Raw genomic sequence first — 23,346 nt, 5'->3', positions numbered from 1 at the left:
AAGGGAACTAAACCTTGAACTAAGTAGGATTCTAGAGCCTGTGATTACCATCCTCAGGAGTGGTATTTGTCCAGCATTTTCCTTAAAATTTTTTATCCAAAAAATTACATCATATCAATACTATATCACTATTGGTAATAATAATTTTATATATCTCTAGCTCTTTATGATTTATAAAATGCTGTCCTCTTGGCTGAGGTATCTGAGGCAAGAATCGTCATCCTCTTAGAAATAAGGTGAATGAGGTTCAGGATAGCCTGGCTTATTTGTTTCCACTAGTGTTTTTTCCATTGTTTGATGTTATCTGTTATTTCATTTAAATTTGACTTGTGCTTTTATGGAAAAACCAGAAAGAATACAGTTCTTCTGAACTATATCTGCTCTTGTATAATGTGATTCTACCAAACATCTGTCTTTGTGGATAATAAAAAATTAGCCCGAGAAGCAAAAAACCCATCAATTATCCCCAGTAGAGAGGAAGGCAGCTGATCTAGCTACCAGTGACCTTCAGTCAACTTATGTGTTGTTTGAAAATACTATTAATTTCTCAAAAAACCCCAACAGTGACAATAGACACTGCCTGTTGTGTGGTACATATAGGCTCTATTGATTAGTTATTCCATTTTAGTTGTCACAGGTAAATCAGAATAAGCCTGAACAGGAATGAAGTCTCCCCTAAGTCATTTAGGAAAATCATAGGATTCTTCTATGTCCCAATTTTTTGATCTCTAGGTTGGGGACAATAATTCTTTCGTTTGGAGAGATGATTGTTGGGCTACAATAAGACAATGAAGATAAAAGTACTTGGCAAAATTGAGTCGCTTTCTAGGATTGTCCTCTCCACCCCAAAGCACCCTTTTACTTATTTCCTCTTTCTCTCTGTCCCCTAATCAGAATTTGTTCTTAGTAGTAGTAATAGAAGAATAGCTGATAAAACTGGGGACAGAACCTTTTGTTAAAAGAAAAAAATCTTAAAGAATTTTAGGTACCAACCAACAGCCCCTTAAGGAAATATTTGGCAACTTGGATATTAAATAAGGATGACTTTCTACTCGGTCTGTGCATGAGGAGTCCTCAGTATGAGGATTATTATAAAGCCCAGTCATCATTGAGGCTGCTGTGAAAAGCAGCCTCTGTTCAGGTAAAGCCTTGTTCTTGAAAGTGGCACCAATTACCTCCTGCCCATTTCCAGGCACCCCTCCTCCACCAGCTTCTCAGGAGGAGGTAACTGTGAAGAAGGTTCCCATTGCTCTTGAATTGCTGAATAGACAAATCCATTGGCCTCTTTCCCCCTTCTTACAGGCCAGTGTGGAACATGAAGAAATCTACCCTAAACTCACTTAATTGGGGAGAGGAAGGTAGGTCGTACAGAACGGAGCCCCTTCCTCTCCCTTTGCCTGCAGGAGGAGAGGGGCTGCTGGCAGAGCTTACTTGAGTCCTAGCATGGTTTGGGTAAAGGAAGTGATGTTTCTTTTTTTATTGAAAAGAAACGTAGCCACCACAAATTGTGGCCTTTGGGCAGGAAGTGGTTTGAGTGGAGATGATAAGACTCATGCTTGGTGGGGAGAAGGAACGCTATTTCCTCTTGGAACCTCAGCATAGGTTTTTTTTTGTTTGGTTTTTTTGTTTGTTTGTTTTGTTTTTTTTACAAAGCTCCCATTGTACCTCTTGCAAATGTCCGGTTTGGGCCCCCAAATCCCCCTTCTCCTTTAACTTCCCCTGCATATAGATAAACTAGGAGATAGCCGGTGCCGTGCTGCCTAATAAGCACTTAGGCACACTAGGTCAGATTCGGCTCAGCCCCTTATCGGCCAGGTCACCAAGTGCTGAGGGAAGCACACATTTTCTTTGGCTGCTGGGGCCTCGGCTCAGTAGTGGAGAGAGCACGTCATGCAAACCTGGAGGAGCTTCAAGAGAGGAGCCCTGTAAATCAGGAAGTGTCACATAGGAGGTGGGATTGGACTTGGGCCTACAGGAAAAAGTCTACGGTGATGTTAGGGTTACCTGGGTGTGGGTGATCCTAAAGCAGGCTTCGACCCATGTTCTTTAGCTGTTAGCAAGAAATGATTCCGGGTCACTAGAGCTTCTTGGGAGGAGGGGGACATCCCGGATACCAGAGTTTAATTCAGTCCACTTCCGAGGGCTGCTCTGCCCTCTACAGGACCCCCAGATGTCTTAGTGCCCATTTTAGCTTGATAGACCCTAATAAGCTTAACGTGGCCCAGAGACTGTGTAAGAACCAAAGGGATGGTGCAGACAGCACTTGCAAAGGGTTGTGCTCAGCGCTGGGAAGGCTTTGCGTCGGCGGCCGGGACCACGTAATGGGCTAGGGCCTCAAGGATACTGACGGAACCGCTCCGGTGCCGCCTTTCTGCAGTTCGCTCCTACGGGCCCTGGGGGGCGCTCCGCGCTCCGCGGCCGGGAGGAGGTGCCGAGCGCTTCTCCTTCCCCGCCAGCCAATGAACGGGCTGAGCTCCCAGGATGCAGTGGTTAACAACACGGCGGTAGCTGCAGCAGCTGTGCGGCTCGCGCTGCAGAGGAGCAGGAGCGGGAGCCGCAGCGAGGCCGGGACAGGTGCTGCAGAGCCGGGGCCGGACGCCGCGGAGTCTCTCACGGGGAGGACCGGACCGGGCCGAACCTGAGGCCGAGGGGCCTGAGCTGAGCGCGAGGCCGGACGCGGCAGAGGCGGAGACGGGGGAAGCGCAGCTCGGGGCCGGCCCTCCGGGAGCTCTCGGCGGCCGGGGCCCCCTCTAGGGTTTCTGGATCCGCGCCCTCCCCGCTGACGGCTTCAGGGCCTAGCCTGGCCAGAGGAAGCCCCTGCGGGTCCCTTGTGCAGAGACAGGAGGGTCGGACTGCTCCGGAGCCCGCTCGGCAGCGCCTCAGCCTCCCCGGGGTCTGAGAACGAAACCATGGCCGAGACGGCGCCTGCTCCGGTAAGAGCCCCGACCCCCGACCCCAGTTCGGATCTGTGAGGAAGGGGCTCTCCGTCCCAGGGCGCCGGGCCCAGCTCCCCCGAGCAGGCCGGGGCGTCGCTTCAGCCCTCTAGGGTCAGGATCGAGGCCTGAGGTCAGAGGGCCAGGCCGGGCCAGTGTGCACGAGTTACGTCGGGAGGAGGGTCCTGCGGGGGCTGGAATCCCCACAGCCTAGCGACGTGCTCGGAGGTAGCCCCGCTCTTCCCCTTAGGGCCGTTCTGCTTCCCGGTGACCTTCATTCTGCTTCAGTCCAAGCCCACCATCCCTCTAGAGCCGTCCTGCATCCCCATCGGCACTAAGAGAGACCCGTACCGTACGGGGCACTGTTGTGCTCACCTGCTGTCCTCAGCAAGCCCCCGGGCAGACACCTGCATCAGAGACCCCGCTCCCCGGTCTCTCCGCATGGCGGGGCAGGCTGCATCCAAGTGGTCTGCCCGTGCTTTTATCAGGTCCTTGCCGGCCTCTACGGAGGCGGGAAGAAAAGGACCATCATCTTACGTAATTTAGGCCGACTGATTTATATTGAGTAGTTATAGCGGCGTTTCAGCATTTGTTTTGTAACAGGAACTAGTGTCTTAATGAAGCTCGATTGTATCCTGTTCTGTAGGAACTACAGCCCCAAAGAAATGGCTTCCAGAACATTTTAGGCCAATCTCTCGGTGACAGATGGACTAGTAAAAGGAAATAATCCTATTTAGGGAATTTCTTGATCTGCAATAATTAAGGGGAAAATTGCCGTTGGCTTCTCCCAGCCTTCCTCTCTTGCTGGGGGAGGAGTTTGGGGCTGGCCTGTAGTACCTTTTCTCAGGTTTTTCTTAATTTACAAATCCCTGGAAGACGTTGTAGCACTTCCCTTCTTCTCTTTTCTGTTTGAATGTTGGCCAGGAGGCTTTAAACTCTCTCTTCTCCTCCCGGCCCTGACCTTGCAGGGATGTGACCCAGCTTGGTTGGAGGCTACACGTTCACTGAACCATAGAATTTGAGAGCTGGAAATACCTGACTGAAGTAACATTTGGGTATGGTTCAGTTCATTTTCAAATGAGGAAGCAGGCCTGTTAATGGAAGAGGCCTCATTTCTCTGCCCCAGACTCCATTTCAGGTCCCCGGGAAGTTTCTCAAGGCTTGGATTTCACCTCCATTTTCAGCAGCTCCTCCGTATCAGTCCTATGAGTTTTCCTATTTTGTCAGTCTTTGTCCTAGCTGGGAAGGATCAAAAAAGCAGTAGGTTGGTTATCAGCAAACATTTAGAAGTTGCTACCAGGCCATGATACAAGATGATGGAGAGATTCCTAAAAAAGACAAGCTCAGAGGATACGTTATAGTCACAGATAAGTTGTGGATGGACAATGTTTTGGGGGTAGGTGGCACTTGATCGGAGCCATAAAGGAAGCTGGGACTTCTGACACGTGGAGTTAGAGCCGGTGGAGGTATAGAATGAGAGCAGTTCAGGCATGAGAGAGCCTTGGCTGAGACTAGCGATGAAGATGACGTGCAAGGACTAGCAAGCAGGTCAGTTTGACAGGAACACAAAGTTCGTGTGGGAGAATGATGTGTGATCAGCCTGGAAAGATAGGCTGGAAACTCCCTCTTACTAGAATTTCTCAAAATAATGGCCACAACATATTCTAGTGCTTAAAACATATGGATGGAACCCATAAATGTCGACTCCTTTAATGAGTGAGAGTGATGGCTCGAGGGGTTTGTAATTCTCCCACTGTGAAGAGTGGTTGAGGGAGTTCTTTTGAAGCAAGATAAGAGCAATTAAACCAGTCTTCATGCTGGAAACTTTCCATAAATATAAAGAATTTGAAATACTTTAGTGAAAAACATCACTAACATTGAGATTTTTCTCTTAGAACATTTATTCACATAACAGAGCCATCTGTGTTAGACAGGTCACTAGACTAAATGATCTCTAAGGCCATGTCTGATCTAAACCCTGAGGTTTGAAGAAACTCTAGTCTACTGACTCTGAATTCTTCTGCATGATTGGCAAGGCCTTCCCCAAGATGGCCAGCACTTCTTGTTCTTTCCTCCTTAACTTGTCTTCTCTGCTTCAGCCAGGGTGAATCCTGTGAACAAAGCTTGTTCTTCACCTTAGTTGATATTATTTCATCCTGTTGCCCTTAATATTTGGAATTCTCTTTCTCTTCCTCTCAATTTTTCCAGGTTCTCTCCAACTTTAAATAGTCAGTTCTTTTCAACCTATCGCACCAGATTTTTCTGAATTTTAAAAAAAGTCTTTGTCACTTACATACCATTTAATTTTTTTCTGATTTTTTTTTCATGAATGTTAATTTTGCCTTTTCAAGTAGATTGTGAGCCTTTTTAGGATATCTCCCATATTACCTAGCATAGGCTGGGTTGCTCAAAGAGTTGGAAGAGGCCTTAAAAATCATGGAAACTAATTCCTTCCTGTGAGAAAGTAGGTCCAGAGGAGTAAAGCAACTTGCTCACAAGGAGAGACTTGTAAGAGTTAAACTTGAAACTAGGACCCAAATTGCTCGATCGAATAGTTCTTTTGCTGAACTATTTCTCAAATCATTATTTTCCTTTAGAATGTAAGCTTGTTGAGGGAAGCACCTAGAATAGTGCCTGCCGCACATAGCATATGATTCATAAATGATTTTGGACCCACTGCCAGGTCTATATGAGTCATGGAAAAACCTGATAGGGAAAGAGTTAGAGTTTCAGTGCTCAGCACAAAGTAGTCACTTCATAAATGTCTGCTGAATGAATGATATACACGGTGGGTTTTATTTTAACTGCCTTGAATTTTGGTCGTATCCTGCCCTTCCTATCTTGGTAAATTTGGAGATTGGACCAGAGATTTCTCCCCCAAAAGGTATCTACCGAGAGTGTCAAAACTAGTAGACATCAAAAACCCAAGCTCTAAAATGTCAGTTTGAAGATCCTAAACTAAATATCTTCTGTCCCATCCTTCATCTAATTTGATTGTATCTCCATTGTTTATTGGTGAGTTAATGCCTTAATTAGGGAAGGGACCATGTTACAGTACAAAGAATGTTTTTAATTGAATTCAAGATACTTGTGTCCAATCCTTAGATCTAATACTAAGCTGTGTGATCCGAAGGTAAGTCATTTATCATCTCAGGACCTCAGTTTCCTCATCTGCAAAATGGGGATAGTCATACTTTCCCTATCTCTTAGGGTTATTGTAAGGAAAAAACTTTGTAAACATTAAAACACTACATTTCCCTTTAGATATGCGAGTTGTTGCTTCTCTAAAATTACTTTTTCCGTGTCAACCTGTGATCCCTCAATCTTTACTAATTGTGAATTGCCCCTTTCTCCCCTCTCTATAGCACAGATGTGTATCATATCATAAAACTACTTTATGTAATTTATTTACAATTTAATTGCATGTAAAATATAACCTGAGCCACATTTTAAAGGTATTAAGGGAACTTTCCTTTAGGAATACTTTTAATAAATCATTGGCTAGTCTCAATTGCTGTTTTTATATATTTGAGATTCTTATTTTTTTTTTTGAGGGCTTTCTTTGTTTTTAATAGTATGTTATTTTTCCTATTACAAGTAAATGCTGGTTTTCAGCATTTATTTCTGTAAGATTTTGAGTTCCATCTCCCCCCCCCCCCCAGGACATCATGCAAACTAATATAGGTTATACATGTACAATCAGGTTTTAACATTTCCATATGAGTCCTGTTGGGAAAGAAACTGAGAAAACAACAGCAAAAAAGGTTTTTTCTTAAAATTTATTTAAATTTTGTTCTCTCTCTCTTTTTTTAAACTAACTTAAGTCACCTACAAATATTAATATTTCTACAAAGAACAAAAAAAAGAGGATTATATATGAAAATGAACATCAATTATATAATTCGTATCACATGATGGACCTTCTGGTCATACACTGCTTTGATATCCTTTATGCTACTTTGTATCATATAATTCATTATTTGTAGTTTTCTGTGGCCTACTTTCACTCACCATATAGCCCTTTAGTTACCTTTCAGTGATCGGCAGTTTTGCTCTCCCTGTATCCCATAATTCAAAGCCATAGAGTAACAGTGGAAAAAGATTGGTGTTCTGAAGTATGTATTATTTCTAGATGCAGTGCTTAGTACTATCCTTTACATATTAACTATTTAATAAATGCTTCATTCATAATGTTGGGGTTTTCTTTTAGAGAGAAACTTAGAGTTATTGAAAACTCTTGAGAAATTTCCCAAATGCAATCTAGCCTGTTTCCTTTCTCCTCCTCCCTTTTCTCCTTTTCCTCATTCCTTTTCTTCTTATCCTCCTCCACTTTCCAAAATAGGTTGTCGGGACAATACACTTTTCGTTTTCCTATGTAGATGGTTTTACTGAATTTTAATACTAACAATATTTTAGGCTCTGAACAAAATGATTGTTATCTGTCTAGTGCTTCTTGAGAGTCTTCTTGGTGCAAGGAATTGTAGTCCATAGGGATATGGCAAAACACAAATAACTATAAGATTTAATTCCTTATCTCAAGGAGTCCTCTCTGGGGCAATCATTACAATTCCAGGAGAACCCTGATTTCTCCAAAGCAACAAAAAACATCGTTCTATCTTCTAGTTTCTTTTTTACTGATGCTTAAGCCAATTTTCCAACAGATGGTATTTACTAAGTATTTAAAGAAATAATTAACCCTAAGGAGACCTTGGTTTATTAGGCAGTGTGAAAAAATGAATGAGGTTAAGGGGGGAAGGCAGAATCTACAAAGAGCAGTAAATTTAAGGCTTTCTGTTTTGATCTTATATCCTTTTCATATGATCCTATTTGTCTTCCCACCTGAAGCTGGAAATTCTTATAGGAAGAAGAAATCCTTTTATAATCTCTTTCCTACTCTGTGCAATGGGTATTTAGTAAATTAAGTTAGCTGTTTGAACATATTGTTCTTGGGAGGAAGTAATAACTCACATTTCTGTAGCATTTTAAAGTTTATAAGGTACTTTGCTCTAAATAGAACATTGGGCCCAGAAATCAGGAAGACTTAAATTAAAAACTTAAATCTAGCTTTTGATACTTACTGTGTGACTGAACAAGTTACTTAATCTATCTGCCTCAGTTTCCTTATTTGTTAAACAGCTATAATAATAGCACCTAACTCCTTGAGTTATCTTGTGGACAAATGAAATTATTGCAAAATCCTTTGTTAACTTTGAAGTGCTATGTAAATGCTAGCTGTTATTATTATAGGTAGTATAAAATTTATTGACCCTTTTTACAGATGAAGAAACTGAGACCCAGATATGTGAAATGTAATAGCATAAAATCTTAGTTGTAGTAAGGTCTCAAAACTATACATTCTGAGTCCAAAGAGCCTTTGAGATTAAGAGCAATGAATTAAGAGACAAGACCTAAGATGTGAAGTGAGTGACTACTCAGCTGACACTTGAACATGGCATAATGGTCCTCAAGCTAGGATTATGGTCTCTTGAGACTGGGACTCTGCTTCCAGTTTTCAGTTACTGTCTCTTTGTTGCTAATTATGATAAGTGAAAATAACCTCCTACTCACTCACCCTGAGTTATTTCTGTATGTCCTTATGTTTAGTCTCAGGAATGGGACACTAGTCTACAACACCCAGTGCCTCCAGCATCTCCTACAGTCCCTCAACGTGAAGCCCAGATCCAGTCAGCCGAGATCTCTCTACTAGCTATCCTGGCTTCCATTCAGGCTGTGGAGCAGAAGGTGGAGTCCCAGGCTGCCCGCTTACAGACCCTGGAAGGACGGACAGGGACAGCAGAAAAGAAGTTGGTTGATTGTGAGAAAACAGCAATGGAATTTGGGAACCAATTAGAGGGTAAATGGGCTGTGCTGGGCACCCTGCTCCAGGAGTATGGTCTTCTGCAAAGGAGGCTAGAGAACATGGAAAACCTACTCAGAAACAGGAACTTCTGGATCCTCCGACTTCCCCCAAGTAGCAAGGGCGAAGTCCCTAAGGTAATCTTCTGAGGGATACTAATTTGGTACACAGTGTACTTAAAAAGTCAAGGGCAGCAGGCCAGTGTATGGCAGAATTCTTTGTCCCTAAAGTTAGTCAACCAGTTAATTCCAAAGAACAGAGGTCAGGATGTAATCATTCTAGGCTGAAGAAAAGGAAGAGTTTTTATCAAAAGAATTGGGGTATTTAGGAAGAGGTCACCCTGGTAACAGGTATACTAGGAACTGACTATCAAATAGAAAAGAAACCTGTGAAGACCTATAAGTAGCCTGCAATTTGGAGCTGGTTGTGGGGAAGGCATATGGAATAGGAAAAGCAAAACTCACCTCTTAGCTTGGTTCACCCTTGAGCAGCTTGAGGCCTACGGGAGATTAACACAAGAATTTTATCAGAGAGCCTGAAAAATCACCAGAACGAGATATCAGATGTGACTCTGAATGGGTGTCTCATGTATTGGTTTCTAGGTACCTGTGATTATTGAGGATGTGGCTGTGTATTTCTCAGAGCAGGAGTGGGGGAACCTGGATGAGTGGCAGAAGGAGCTCTACAAACATGTGATGAGAGGAAACTATGAAACATTGGTGTCCTTGGGTAAGGGGCTGCTCTCTGTGTTTGTTAAGAGATCCAAGTCTCTGTAGAAACCCTGTTTTCATTTTTATCCACTGGCTTAGCTATTTAGAATTCTTTATTTGAGGAGCAAAAGGAACTTTGAAAGAACATCTGTATAGGTAAGGTGAGAAGCATTGATTGGCTCAGGGTTACGAGCTTTAAAAAAAAAAAAAGGAAGAATGTACAAAAAGCCTGGGACTCCTGCCTCTCTGGCTGCTCTTGTTATGGAAAGACATAGAGAGGTAGATGCTATTATTCCATGGATGCATATCTGTACATCTGAGTTATTTCCCTCTATGGTGCTATAAGCTGTGAAATAGGTAGGAATTTTGTCTTCTGTCTTTGTATCTCCCAGCACTTAGCAGAAGGCCTTATCCATTGAATGTGTTGTGTATATATATTGGCCAGATGAATCAGCTCTTAGCTCTTAGCTCATTAGCCTCTTTTCACTTGAGATCTTTACAATCCACATCTATCATTCAAAATCATGGTAGCTATTTTCTACAGACTTCCAGTACATTCTTCTTCCTTCCTCGGTGAATGCCAGTTTCTGCTTCATAGTCCTTCTCAACTACCCTCATACTAGGGGATTACCAATAAATATATCGACATTCTCAGGTTCCACAATTCTTAAATTCCTTAACCTACTAACTTCCCATGATGTATTCCCCTATTCACAACCATACACAAACATGGTCATATCTTAGATCTTTCCATTACCCACAAATGGACTATCTCTATGTTCAAGAATGCTAAAATCCTCTCATCTGATCATGTGATCTACCTCTCTGCCTTCTCATAACAAATCCTACTCTTCTCTCTATTCCATGACCTTAGGTCCTATAGTTTTCTATATTCTCTACTCTTAATTGCTCCCTCTCTTTTCCCTTTGATCCTCTAGTGAACCAATTCAACACAACAATGCCTTCTTCATTTGAGTCCTTAGACTGCTCATCATTTTGCCTGTTGTGTCCTGACAAGCTTCAGCCTTTGATCACTTTCCTCTGTTGTCTTGGCTTCTACACTTGTGTTAATCAATGAAAGTGGAGAAAATCTTGCGATTATTCTGACCAAACCCTCTACAAATTTGTGTTCTAGGTCTTAACCAAGCCCTCATTGCCTATAGGCAATCCCACTCTACAGCAACTCTTTTAAATCTTTTCATGGTTCCCTTCCTCTCTTTTCCCCCCAAGTTGAGAACTTTGCCTCATGTTTTGCAGGAAAATTTTAATTAATTCAACATGAACTTCCACTTCTCTCTTCTTCCTCATTTATCATTCAGTTGTTTTCTGTAACTATCTCCTCCTTCATTCCTGAACCAATCTCCTTTGCTGGATTTTTATCCAGATCTTGTCTGTTAACTGTGAGTGCCCCACAAGGCTTTGTTGTGGATCCTCTTTTCTTCTTTCTCTTTACTACTTCACTTGGTGATGTCGGTTCCCATGAATTTAATTATCATTCCTTTGCTATTGATTCTCAAGTTATGTATCCTTTCCTGATCTCTTTGTTTAATCTCCAGGATCACATTTCAAACTGGATGTTCACTAGACATCTTAAACTCAAGTCCAAATTGAACTCTTATTTTCCCTCCAAACCATCTTCCCTTTCAGATTTCTCTATTACTGTCAAGAATGTCACCCCAATATATGAACATTATAGAATATTATTGTTCTGTAAGAAATGACCAACAGGATGATTTCAGAAAGGCCTGGAGAGACTTACATGAATGAATGCTGAGTGAAATGAGCAGGACCAGGAGATCATTATATACTTCAACAACAATACTATATGATGATAAATTCTGATGGATGTTGCCATCTTCAATGATGAGATGAACCAAATCAGTTCCAATAGAGCAGTAATGAACTGAACCAGTTACGCCCAGTAAAAGAACTCTGGGAGATTACTATGAACCACTACATAGAATTCCCAAAACCCCTATTTTTGTCTGCCTGCATTTTGGATTTCCTTCACAGGCTAATTGTATACTATTTCAAAGTCCGATTCTTTTTGTACAACAAAATAACTGTTTGGACATGTGTACATATATTGTATTTAATTTATACTTTAACATATTTAACATGTATTGGTCAACCTGCCATCTGGGGGAGGGAGGTAGGGGGACAGAGGGGAAAAATGGAACAAAAGGCTTGTCAATTGTCAGTGCTGTAAAATTACCCATGCATATCTCTTATAAATAAAAAGCTATAATAATAAAAGAAAAAAAAAAGAATACCACCCCAAATTCCTGAAGCTCACAATCTAGATGTCATCTTCCCCTTCTCATTATCTCTCACCCCTTACCTCATATCCAAGTTGCAGCTAAGATCTATTGATTTCACCTTTGCAACATCTCTCATAGATGCTCTCTTCTCTCCTCTGAACCTGCTACCACTCTAGGGCAGGCCCTCAACATCTCACACCTGAACTATTGTAATAGCCTACTAGTGAATTTATCTGCCTCAAATCTTTCCTCATTCCAATCTGTCCTCCATTCAGTCGCCAAAGTGATTTTCCTAAAATACAGGGTATTTTACACCATACTCAGTAAACTAGTGATTAATTTCCAGGAAATCCTTTGACCTTCAAAATCCTTGATACTACCCCTACCCCCAAACCTTTCCAGTCTTTTTGTACCTTACCTCTCCCTACATATTCTTCATTCCAGTTACCATCTTGTTCTTCCAGGAACAGGACACACCATCTCCCCAGCACTGGGCATTTTCTGATTCTTTTTTTTAGGACTAGAGTGCATTCCCTTCTCATCTTTATTGGCCTCCCTGGCTGCCTTCAAGTTCCAACTAAAATCTTGCCATAATCAAAAAGCCTTTCCCAATCACTCTATTTCAATGCATTCTTTTTGTAAATTGTCCTATTTATCACACACACACACACACACCAAAAACAAAAAATTTGTTTGCTTGTTTTCTTCCTCATTAGCTTATAAGCTCCTTGAGGAACTGTCTTTGTGCTTCTTTTTTTATCTCTAGTCCTTAACGCAATGCATAGCGCATATAGTAGGCATATTAAAAACGTCTACAGAATGACTAACTCAGTCTGGGGGAGGAGTAAAGGGAAAGAACCTTGGTTCCCATGTTCAGTAGTGTGATCCAATCTCAGTGATTTGTTCTTTCCCAGAATACATGGATAAAAAGCCACATGTGTATCTTTATGCTATTTGAAATATGGTTGGGGTCAGAGTTGGCCCATCATTTACTACTTAAGAGTGCTAACCCATGGGGCAAGGTAGGGAACAATGGGACTTGGAGGTAGAAAACCTCAAAGGCCTAAGTTAGGCCTTTCCTCATAAAGTGTAATTGAGCTACATGAAGGGTCTAATGGTTTTTCTTTCTTATTTTTCTGCTGACCTCATTTGACTATCAGAGAATTAGAATCCATGACTTCAAGTCCTAGATGTGAACAACCTAGGTCATGTCTTTCCTAACACTTCACCTTCTTCCCTACCAGATTATGCCATCTCCAAGCCAGATCTTTTATCCCGAATTGAGCAAGGAGAGGAACCCTGTGGTCAAGAGCTCTCAAACACAGAGGAAAGGGAGAATCCAGGGCATCCCAATGCTGGTGAGTAGCTCTCCTATTGAGGGGGGATGCAAGAAGGATCTTTGTCAAGCACTGGCAGCACCATGGCAGGGAAAACATTGGGATAACTGGGTCCTTTCAGAGTAGGATGGGACTGGCAAAGCCATTTCTTTCATCTTACATATAAGAAACCGAGGCTTAGAGAAGTGCCGTTTTTTTTTAACCAAGCTCATAGACTTGATAGGGTCTGGACAGAGCTAAAAGTAGAATCCCAGGTCTCTTTGCTCTTATATTCTTTACTCTTTACTTCTTCCCATTATAGTAATGAAGTACTTTACCTTGGGGGTGAATCTTTTAATCTTTTGGGATCCTGGCTTCCTCATGTAAATTTTTTGAAAAAAAATTGATTAGATAATCTTTGAGGTTTCTTTTAGATCTAAAAATCTAGCATTTTATCAAACACCACCCTAATAAAACCAAAGCCATAGCTTTTTCCTTTCAAATGATTTGGTTAGTTCTGTTTACTAACTTAACCATATGTTTATTATTAGGCTTGTAAATCTCTCATTATTCAAAAGGGGTAACAGATAGAACTTTGGTCTTCTTCCTAGACTATGGATAAAATTTCCTTCAAAGAAGATTGGAACATGACTCTGTATACTCATTACTGATTCTAAAGTCTGAACTGATCCTTCTTGGGATGTTTTTTCTTTTTTAATTTATTTATTATGAACTTAATTAACACATACAATCATTTCCTTCTTTGTATGTTTGAAATGTCTTATTCTTTTTTTTCTTTGTCATTACCCACTAACTGACTTAGCATCCCCAGGTAGAAGCTTTCCCTTATAAATTTGTGTAATAGTGCAAAACGAATCAATACAATGGGCACATCTGAGAATATGTTTCATTCTTTATCTCTGACGCATCACCTTTCTATCAAGAGATAGGAAGTGTGAAACTGTGAGAGGATGCTAAGCCTGGGGTCAGGAACACCTGTTTTCAAATCTAGTCTCAAACTCTTCCTAGTCATGTGGCCCTGGCAAGTCACTTAACCTATATCTTGGTTTCCTCAGCTGTAAAATGTGGGGAGTAATCCAAGGTTAGGATCCAATTAAGGTAATATTTATAATTGAACACTTTTAACAGAAGTCCTGGTAATAGAAGAGATACTTGATAAATGCTTTCTATCTCTCTTCCTCTCATTATCAGTCTTTTAAAAAAGTCATGACTAGTATTTTTGTCAGCAATTTGAGGTCTTTCAAAATTTTCTCCTAACATGAGTAACTTGTTACATAAATTGTGCCATTGGTTCCATTTGTTTCATTCTGTTTCAGTTCATCTTTCCAAGTTTTTCTTTCTTTTGATTTCCAAAATTCATTCATCAGTGGTACATTAGGTTAATGCTACCAGGACTTGGGTGGGATTTGTAGCTTGTATGACTGAAAGGAATGGGCAGCATTATACAGTGTAGTGAGTGCTACCTCTGCTTCCTGTGGGATCTTGGACAAGTCACTTAACATTCCTTGATCTCAAGTTCCTCAATTGTTTAAAATAATAAAAATAAAGGAGTTGGATTAGATGTGGTTCCAGAGGTTGATTCTAGCTGTAAATCCATAATCCTGTGATTTCTTGAGTCTAAAGAATTGTTTTCATCAGCTCTCAGGCGATCTTAGGGCAGATCCTTCGATCAGGTGTTTATTTTTAATAAAATCATACCTCTCTCATCCTTTGCTATGTTGTATAGAAGTGAAAAGAACCAAATATTTCTGGACAGCCAGACCTGTTCACTGAGATAAAGTGAAAATTCTAGCTTTTATATGGTGCCACATCTTGATTTTATCCCATGAATTTTTCTTTCTTTTTAATGATATGGATATATTTTATTTTTAATTTCGCCTACATTTCCTATTATATCCTTCCTTTCCACCCCTTGACAGAAATCTGCTCCTTATGTTAAATAATAAAAAGGAAAAAACTTCCCCAGAACAAACATAACAAAAAAGTATGTTATATGTATTATCTCATACCTGTAATACTCCATGCTTTCGCAGAAGAATGTATTTCTTTGTGACCAAACTTGGTCACAATTTAAGATGATCAGAATTTAGGATGATTCCACTTTGATATTGTTCTCTCCATTAAAATTTTGTAGTTATTATGTGTAAGTTCTACTGGTTTTGCTTCATTTTGCATGTGTTCACATGTCTTCACATGCTTCTCTATTTTCATCATGTTCATTATTTCTTACAGCACAGTGGTATCTTTTTCCTTTAATGTATCACAGTTTATTTACCTATTCCTTAATCAGTGGTTATCTATTTATGTTTCTTTGCTATTATAAAAGTTAATAAGTTAACAAGCATTTTTTAAAGCACCTTCTGTGTGCTAGAAGTTTGCAAAGGAAGACAAAAAAAAAAAACCCAACCCTTTCCTTCACTGAGCAATTTACAGCCTAATGGGGGAACAACATACCAATAACTATATAGAGATAAGACATTCATGGGATAAATTAGTGATCATCTCAGAAGATTGACAAAGGCTTCTTGTAGAAGGTGGGACTTAGCTGAGACTCGATAGGAACCAGAGAAGCTAATTGGTAGAAATGATGGGGTAGATAGTTCCCAGCCAATGAAAATGCTTTTATGTAAGTACTAGTCAGAATGTTGTCCTTGGATTGTAGAATATATATAGGGGAGTGAGATGGAAGAAGAATGGAAAGGTAGGAAGAGGCTAGGTTTTGAAGAGTTTTGAAAGCCAAATACAGGATTTCATACTTAATTTTGGGGAATAGTAGGAAGCCCTTGGAGTTTTTTCAATAAGTAACATCATCAGATCTATACTTAAAGATCATTTTGACAACTGAGTGGTACATGAATTAGAGAAGAAAGAGATTTGAGAGAGGGAGACCAGTTATGGTTAGACTATTGTAGTAGTCCTTGCATGATGCAATGAAGGCCTGGACCAAGAAGGTAAAATTCTCTTGGGGGGAGAAAGGGGCAAAGAGGAGTGTCATTACAAAGGCAGAAACAATAGGGCTTGGCAACTTAATGGATGGGGGGGAGAATGAGGGAGAGATGGAGAGGAGGGGATAATAAAGAGTAAAGGATGATATGTAGTTGTTGAGCCTAGGTGATTAGGAGGATAATGGTTCCTTCTACAGTAATTGGAAAATGAGACAGAAGGGAGGGTTTGGGGAGAAAAATTGTGAATTTGAACCATTTTGGAGATGTTGGGTTTCAGATTAGTTTTCAACCCATCCAGTTTGAGATGTTCAGCAGGCAGCTGGAGGTTTGAGAGGTTTTGAGGGGAAAAAAAAAAAAAAAGGTCTGGAAATAGATCTGAAAAACATCTACTTAGAATAATTCAATCATGGGAGTTGATGAGATCACTATGTGAAATATTGTAGAGGAAGAAGAGTAAGAGGACACAGGACAGAGCATTGGTAGGTCATTTTGCCTAGATGAAGACTGAGCAGTCAGATGCTTGGAGAGCCAGGAGAGAGCTGTGTTCCAGAAATAAGAGAGTATTCAGAGTTGCAGAAAAATCAAGAAGGAGGACAATTGAGAAAAGGATATTGATTTTGGCAGTTAAAAAAAAAATCGTTAGTGACTTTGGAAAAGGCAAGTGAGTGAGGTCGGAAGCCAGACTATAGTCAGCAGAATGAGAGAAAGGAAAGTGGAAGTGCATTCTCCAGAAGTGTAGCAGACTAGGAACTGTCCCCTGACTGGCAGTGTAGTGGGTTTTGTTTTGTTTTGTTTTATTTTGTTTTGTTTTGTTTTGTTTTGTTTTCTGCCATACCCACACATTTCCATATCATCTGAAATCAACCCTTTGGTCCTTTTAGTATATCAGGGAGATTTCATGAGCTTGTAACACACACCAGGGGCAAATTGTGTGTTGAATCATGTGCTTTGCTGCTCTGTGTCTGGCTTATGATTGTACCATAGGCAGTATATCCCATAAAGCTAGAAAAGGTCCAGTAGTTTGTAACCCTTAATTCTTTCCTCTGTAGAAAGTAGTACACTGGTTTCCTCTCAAGATGTGCTCCCCTGGATTAAACAAGAAGGAGGATGTGGGAGGAATCAACAGGGTCTGCAAGAAAGTGAGATCTCCACTGATCTCTGCACAGGTAAGGGTTGAATCTCTTCTCCTTCTAATGATGGGAACAGCCGTCAGGTAGAATATCAAGGCAGGTGTCCAAAGCTCCCAAAAGAACTCACTAGACATGGCAATGCCACCATATCTTGGGAGAAATCCTCCTTCCATAGCCAAGTAGATGTTGCCTTACTCTAAGAATTCCCCCTTGAGCTTTCCCAAGGAACAAGTCCTTGCAGGAGAAATGGCAGGGAAAGCAACCAACATAGCCAGATTTAGCCCTAGAAGGATCCTCAGAGCTCATCTGGGCCAATCCCCTCATGATAAAATGATGGCAGTGAGACAATACCATGATCACAATGGTTCTGAGTCATATTTGATCTTTAGGAATGATTCCTAGATTGAGTTCTAAACTTTTGACTTGGGACTGTTGCCTGAAGTCCATGCTCCACCTCACTGTGATTGCTCTTCCTTTTACCTAGGGGGAAAGAAAATATTTGAACCTGAGAGCCAGTGCCAGGGTCTCTTTATCTCATTTATCTTGTCTGCTGAGGGTTTCTTCTGAGGCAGCTTGATTTAATAAGACATTATTTCAACAGTTGCCTTTCCTTTGATGTCTTCATTGAGCAAGTTTATGTTAGTCTTTGGAAGAGCGTGTATGTATGTGGGTGTGTGGTGCATGTGTGTGCATGCAAGGCATGGGGCATATAAGTTGAGTAGATGGTACAATAAACTGTTCCCTACCTTCAAGGAACTTATAGTCTAGGTAGGGAAATGCAACTGAGGTATGTAGAGTGTATATAAAAACAATCCTGAAAAGTCACAAGGTGATTTTTCATAAGTGCTTCAATATTGAGGAGATGGTTGCGAAGTCAAGGGTTCTAGGGAAGGCCTTGTAGAGAAGACAGAGCTTGAGGCAGGCCTTGAAGGATGAAGAGGATTGAGAGAGAAATAGAGAGCAATGGGAAGGACATCCCAGGAAGGTTGTGGCCTGCTCTGTTCAGAGAGAGGATTATAAATTAGAAAGATTGGTGTGGAGATGTGACATAAGAAAGGAGTGGGGGATAAAGGTTGATTGAGACTGGGCTGTGGAGAGCCTTGAATGCCAGGTCTGCATCAGTCCTCACTGACTAGAATTACAGTTCTCTAAGGTAAAAGAGGGGAAGGAACTATTCTAAACTCTCGTGACAGTATCTTATTTTGTTCCAATTATGTATAGAGATAGTTTTCAACATTCATTTTCTCCCTCCCCTCCCCCAAGACAGCAAGCAGTCTGATAGAGCTATCTCTGTGCAGTCATGTTAAATATTTGTCACATTTCAGACTCTTGCTGAACCATTGTTTAAAGAAACCAAAGGCAGAAGTGATTCACGTGTATGCGTGTGTGCATGTGTGCGTGTGTTTTCTCCCAGCAGAGGACTGGCTGGTCAGTAAAGAGAAGGAGAAGAACCAGGAGAAAGGGTCCAAGGACCTGGACCCAAGTTGGGTTTTGCAGGGCCGAGACAAGGAGAGCCTTCATCAAGCCCCAGACCTAGGTTTAGGAGGGGGGTCTTGTGAGAACCCTTGCAGTTCATCCCTTCTTAGAGGTCCACCCGGTAAGTCTGCCCCATGGGAGCGAGACTTCAGTGGCCTTCCTCCTAGTCCCTACTGTCAAGATGTTCCAGCATCAGTTTCAGTGGAAAGGCCTTATCCCTGTGCTGAATGTGGCCAGAGCTTCAGCCGAAAGGAGCATCGAACACAGCACCAGCAAGCTCTCCATAGCCCTCGTCCCTTTGCCTGTCCGCAGTGCCCTAAGAGCTTTGCCCAGCAAGCCACTCTCACCAGCCACTACCGCATACACACAGGAGAACGAGCCTACACCTGTGCTCAGTGTGGGAAGAGCTTCATTCACCAGTCTACTCTCACTACTCACTACCGTACCCACACTGGTGAGAAACCCTATCCGTGTGCAGAATGTGAGAAGCGTTTCAGCCGATTGTCGACCCTTTTGGAGCATCGGCGGACCCACACTGGAGAGAAGCCTTACCAGTGCACTGAATGTGAACGTCGCTTCAGCCGCTTGTCCACGCTGGTGGAGCATCGGCGGACCCACACTGGTGAAAAGCCCTATCAGTGTGCTGAATGTGAAAAACGTTTCACGAGGCTGGCCAACCTGACAGTACACCAGAACACCCACTCTGGCGAGCGCACCTACAAGTGTGCCCAGTGTGGTAAACGTTTTGCCCAGAAACCCAGCTTCTTGCGCCACCTGCGCAGTCACACACAAGAGAAGCTCTACCCATGTGGGCAGTGTGGCAAGAGCTTTATTTGTCGTTCCTGGCTGGTTCGACATCAGGGCAGCCATGTTGGTGAGCTGCCCCGTCCCTGTACTGAATGTGAGAGGGGCTGTCCGCCGTCTAAAGATCCTCCTGCTGGCCCCCTTGGAACTGGAGGCCAGGAAAGACTACAGACTCCTGAAAGCCTCTTGGGAAAGCATGATGAAGGGGCTAGGACTGGGCAAGACCAAAAGGGACGCCGAGGGGCCAGAGAACAAGGGAGTAGTGCCCAAGTGAGCCTTGGGGAGCCATTGCACAACCCCCATTCCTATGTGAAGATGGAGAATGCAGGCTAGCAGCTCTGGAAAAGCCCTGCCCAGGGCTGAGGGCCAAGTGGGATAACCCCACTTTCTTTGGAAGGGAACTATGGGGCAAGAACACAGCATCTCTGGGCATGAATGACCACATTTTCTCAGGAAAGAAAACTAATGAAAGGGATGGGATGAAGCACGTGAGGGCATTTTTGTAAGCCTAGGAGATGTACTGAATGGGAGTACTCCTTCCAATTGAGCTTTCATTATATTCAGCTGACCGCAGTGACACTAAGAGAGGAGATCCTGGATAGGTGGGGATGGGGGGAGAATACAGACTTTACTCTCCTTACTGTTCTGAGGTTGGAAGCTCAAGCCTGTAGTTGCTGTTTCTTTTGAAGCTCCAAGTTTTTAAGAAGAGTAAACTTTTAACTATGCAGATTCCGAGGCACTTCCTCAGACTGGATTGGAGGTATTCCAGTGAAGAGTATTCTAGTTTTGCTGGTCCCTGTCTTCTCGTTTTTAAATGACCACCATAGAGGACCAGGGTTGTACCTTTGTTCCTCCATACCGCTTCCTAATCCTTACCTTGCCATAAAAGCTTGAGCTGGAGGGTTCTCGCAGCTCTGCCCTCACTTAGGTGTGAGGAGAAGGGCAGTGGTTGCCAGAGCTCTCTAGATGAATTAGCTAATGCTTCCTGGGCCACTTGGCTTGGTCAGTGTAAAGACTCATGGGCTCAGCATTGACACCTGTTCGATTGACTTCCGGCCCTCTCCTCTATTAAAACAGAAACTGTGTGGGTAACCTCTAGGTTCCCTTCCAGTTCTGAATCTATGATCCTGAGAACTCTTTCTGAAAGTGTTCTGTCACATTTGCACTAGGTAGTGCCCATGGGCCCTCACAAGTCTCCTCTGGGAGAATCAGGACTTTGCCTAATAGGGACGAGCTTTACCTAGCCCAGATTACTGATTCCAAGGTAATTACAGTCTAGCTGCAGATAGGCTTGGAGCTCATAGCACATTTATATCTGGTTCTTTTTTTTTTTTTTTTTTTTCTTCAACTGTATTTGAGATTTCTAACTTTTGTTAAAAGATCAGTTTTGTTTTTTGGTTTTTTGTTTCCTTTTATAAAATAGCTTAGTTCTGTTATTCATGTGATCTCAGGATAGTATAATCATCCCTGGCTCTTATGCTACTCTCTCCAACGGCTAGAACTGAAATTCTCTTACTGTTTCAGAGCTCATGTGTCCTTACTATTGGGCTACCCGATGCTTTCCTATTTCTGGCCAGACCAGGTGCCCCTTGTTCTCAGCTCTCTTATATAGTAGGAGATGACTGACAGATCTGATCAAATCTCTGATCAATGACTGATCCCAAGTCTCTCCTAGCTCAGGTTACCAAGTTTACCCACTTTGCTAAGTTCTCTCCTGTGCATCATCTCTTCAAGTGGACTGCTCCCCAGAGAGGAATTGTTTTCCAGAATTTTGTCCTTAAAATTTCACAGTATAAAATAATCACACATCTGGTTCTGTATTATAGGGATTGGGTATACAAAAGCTTTCTGCCTTTTTAAGGAGATTATATATGCACATGAAAAAGGAAGCAACAACACCAAGAGTTATTTAGTACCCATCCCAAGGATTTAAAGGGCCTCTCCTCCTTTTGAAAAAAACATACTTGATAGATTTTAGGCCTGTCATCTTTGGGGCTTCTAAGAGTAAATTTGACTAAATAACCAGCGTAGGACTCCATCTATGTTAAGATAAATTTCTACTCCTTTGCTGGAAATCTTTGCCAAAGCTGGACTAATTGATCCAGTCAATTGACCACTTGCCCATAATGCAGTTACAGCCTCAAACTTTGTCCAGTTTTCTAATGACTACAGCTGCAAGGATCTCTTTCCTTGGCAATTAATCTTGAGGATAGCATTTGAAATATATGTACACATTTAAGGTACATATCCTAATGTCTTTTATAAGAATGGGTAGAAAAAGTTGCTACCTGTTTCCTTTGTTCATCCTTTTTCTTGGTTCTAGGATACATTGGGAAACACTAGCAAAACTTCTCACCTTGAAACTGCACTGGGGGGGGGGGACGATCCAATGTTTCTTCTTTCATTGCCTCATAATGTCTGAGGCATTTGTATGTTTATCTGGGCGGCAGATGGCAAATGTTTTGGTATTTCCATGAATTTGTTAATTGTCATGTATACTTACAAACTCTGTAATTAGGCAAAATATTTATGCAGTTTTGGGGTTGAATTTCTCTCCTTTGCTTGTTATTCCTTTGATGGTTATTTCTTATTTATAATTCAGTAACTGTGTTTTGACTGCAGGATCTGAGCAGTGGTGAAATAAAGCTATTTTCAATTGTGCATATTCTTTGAAATTTTTTTTTTAATGTTTACAGTGGAACCTCCAGGGGAATTGGCAAAAACTTTATCCTAACAGTGTTTAAAAAAAAAAAAAAGCATAAGAAAAATAGAACTCAATTCAGTTCATCAGATTTTCATTTGTTATTGGCTATGTGCAAGAGACACCAGAATGTCAGTCCCAGGTGACATTTTCCATAGCATTGGGTAAGTATAGCAAAGCACCTCTCTGCCTCAGTGGTTCTGCCTGTCTACCTCCTAGCAACTCTGCTCCTTATCCTACAGATCCTACAAAATCCTTAACTTCCTAGCCAAGATAAAAGCTGGCAGGATAATCCTACTTATTTGACATCCAGGGGTCTCCAGACAGGTCTTTAAACTTAAGCTATCTCTGCCTAGAAGATGCTTAAGATTACTCCATTTGGACCTCTCACTCTCACTCTAGGGCAGACTTAGTATATTCCTGGAGGAACACTTGAACTTCTGATAGTTGTTATGTTTTCCCCTACTCATTCCTGAGGGATGAAGGAAGGGTTATAAAGAAAAAGGTGAAATTAAAACATCAATGATATTTTGTATTCGAGAAGTTGATGGAAGCATTATAAAAGGAAAATCTTTCTGTTTCTGTGATTGGTGGGACCCAGGAAGGAAGAGTTCTTTTGAGGAGGGAGGTTTGCTCATTGACTTTGAACTAACAATGGCAAGTGAGCTTGGAAGGGAGATCAGCACTGCAGAAATGAGTCTTCCTAGTAGAATTGACACCATGGGAGATGGCAAAGAGAAATGTGAAGTTTGTTGAATTTAGTTGAAAATATAAACTCTCTCTAATTACTGTAACTAAGCCTAGCTCTCTAGAGAAGAGGTGAGAAAATGTATTTCTTATGGGTAGTGGGAAAGTATGGAGGTGAGAAGTATCAAATAAGTGTGAAATGTGTGTATTGTCAAATGCAGTTGATGTGTAGATTGGTTTTGTTTAACTTTTAAAGATTTAGTGCAAGGAAAGCTTGGGGAAGTGGGGGAAATAAACAGTCAGAAAGTATTGTGGTATTATATATTGCCCATCATCCATCACATAATAAATAGTCAGATTGGCAACCCTGCCACAGTCCCAATATTGCTCTAATTTCCCCCTCCCCCTGAGGCTGGGGTTAAGTGACTTGCCCAGGGTCACACAGCTAGGAAGTGTTAAGTGTCTGAGACCAGATTTGAACTTGGGTCCTCCTGAATTCAGGGCT

General features: G+C 41.7%; 1 protein-coding gene across 2 annotated transcripts; it reads left to right on the top strand.

The window, feature by feature from the left end:
* Positions 1-2,061: 2,061 nt before the first annotated feature.
* Positions 2,062-22,116, top strand: LOC141542889 (zinc finger protein 783-like). 2 transcript variants are annotated; one of them, XM_074267577.1, is made up of 6 exons: positions 2,062-2,933; positions 8,538-8,927; positions 9,393-9,519; positions 13,006-13,119; positions 17,093-17,209; positions 18,591-22,116. In XM_074267577.1, exons 1-6 carry the CDS (start codon positions 2,910-2,912, stop codon positions 19,784-19,786), a joined length of 1,968 nt encoding a protein of 655 aa, XP_074123678.1. In that variant the 5' UTR covers positions 2,062-2,909; the 3' UTR covers positions 19,787-22,116. The 2 variants fall into 2 exon arrangements, with proteins under 2 accessions (XP_074123678.1, XP_074123677.1); XM_074267576.1 differs by having other exon boundaries at positions 18,588-22,116.
* Positions 22,117-23,346: the final 1,230 nt, after the last annotated feature.

Source organism: Sminthopsis crassicaudata, chromosome 5, assembly GCF_048593235.1.
Source record: "Sminthopsis crassicaudata isolate SCR6 chromosome 5, ASM4859323v1, whole genome shotgun sequence".
Lineage (NCBI taxonomy): Eukaryota > Metazoa > Chordata > Mammalia > Dasyuromorphia > Dasyuridae > Sminthopsis > Sminthopsis crassicaudata.
The sequence above is the reverse complement of the archived record's forward strand: the minus strand, read 5'-3'. Positions and strand labels throughout refer to the sequence as shown.

What these genes read in the sequence shown, in the direction of transcription:
- LOC141542889 (XM_074267576.1), top strand. Translation starts at nt 2,910, where the DNA reads ATGGCCGAGACGGCGCCTGCTCCG. An exon ending in GCAAGGGCGAAGTCCCTAAG is followed by an intron (nt 8,928 to 9,392) that starts GTAATCTTCTGA and finishes ATTGGTTTCTAG; the next exon opens with GTACCTGTGATTATTGAGGA. An exon ending in CTCCACTGATCTCTGCACAG is followed by an intron (nt 17,210 to 18,587) that starts GTAAGGGTTGAA and finishes GTTTTCTCCCAG; the next exon opens with CAGAGGACTGGCTGGTCAGT.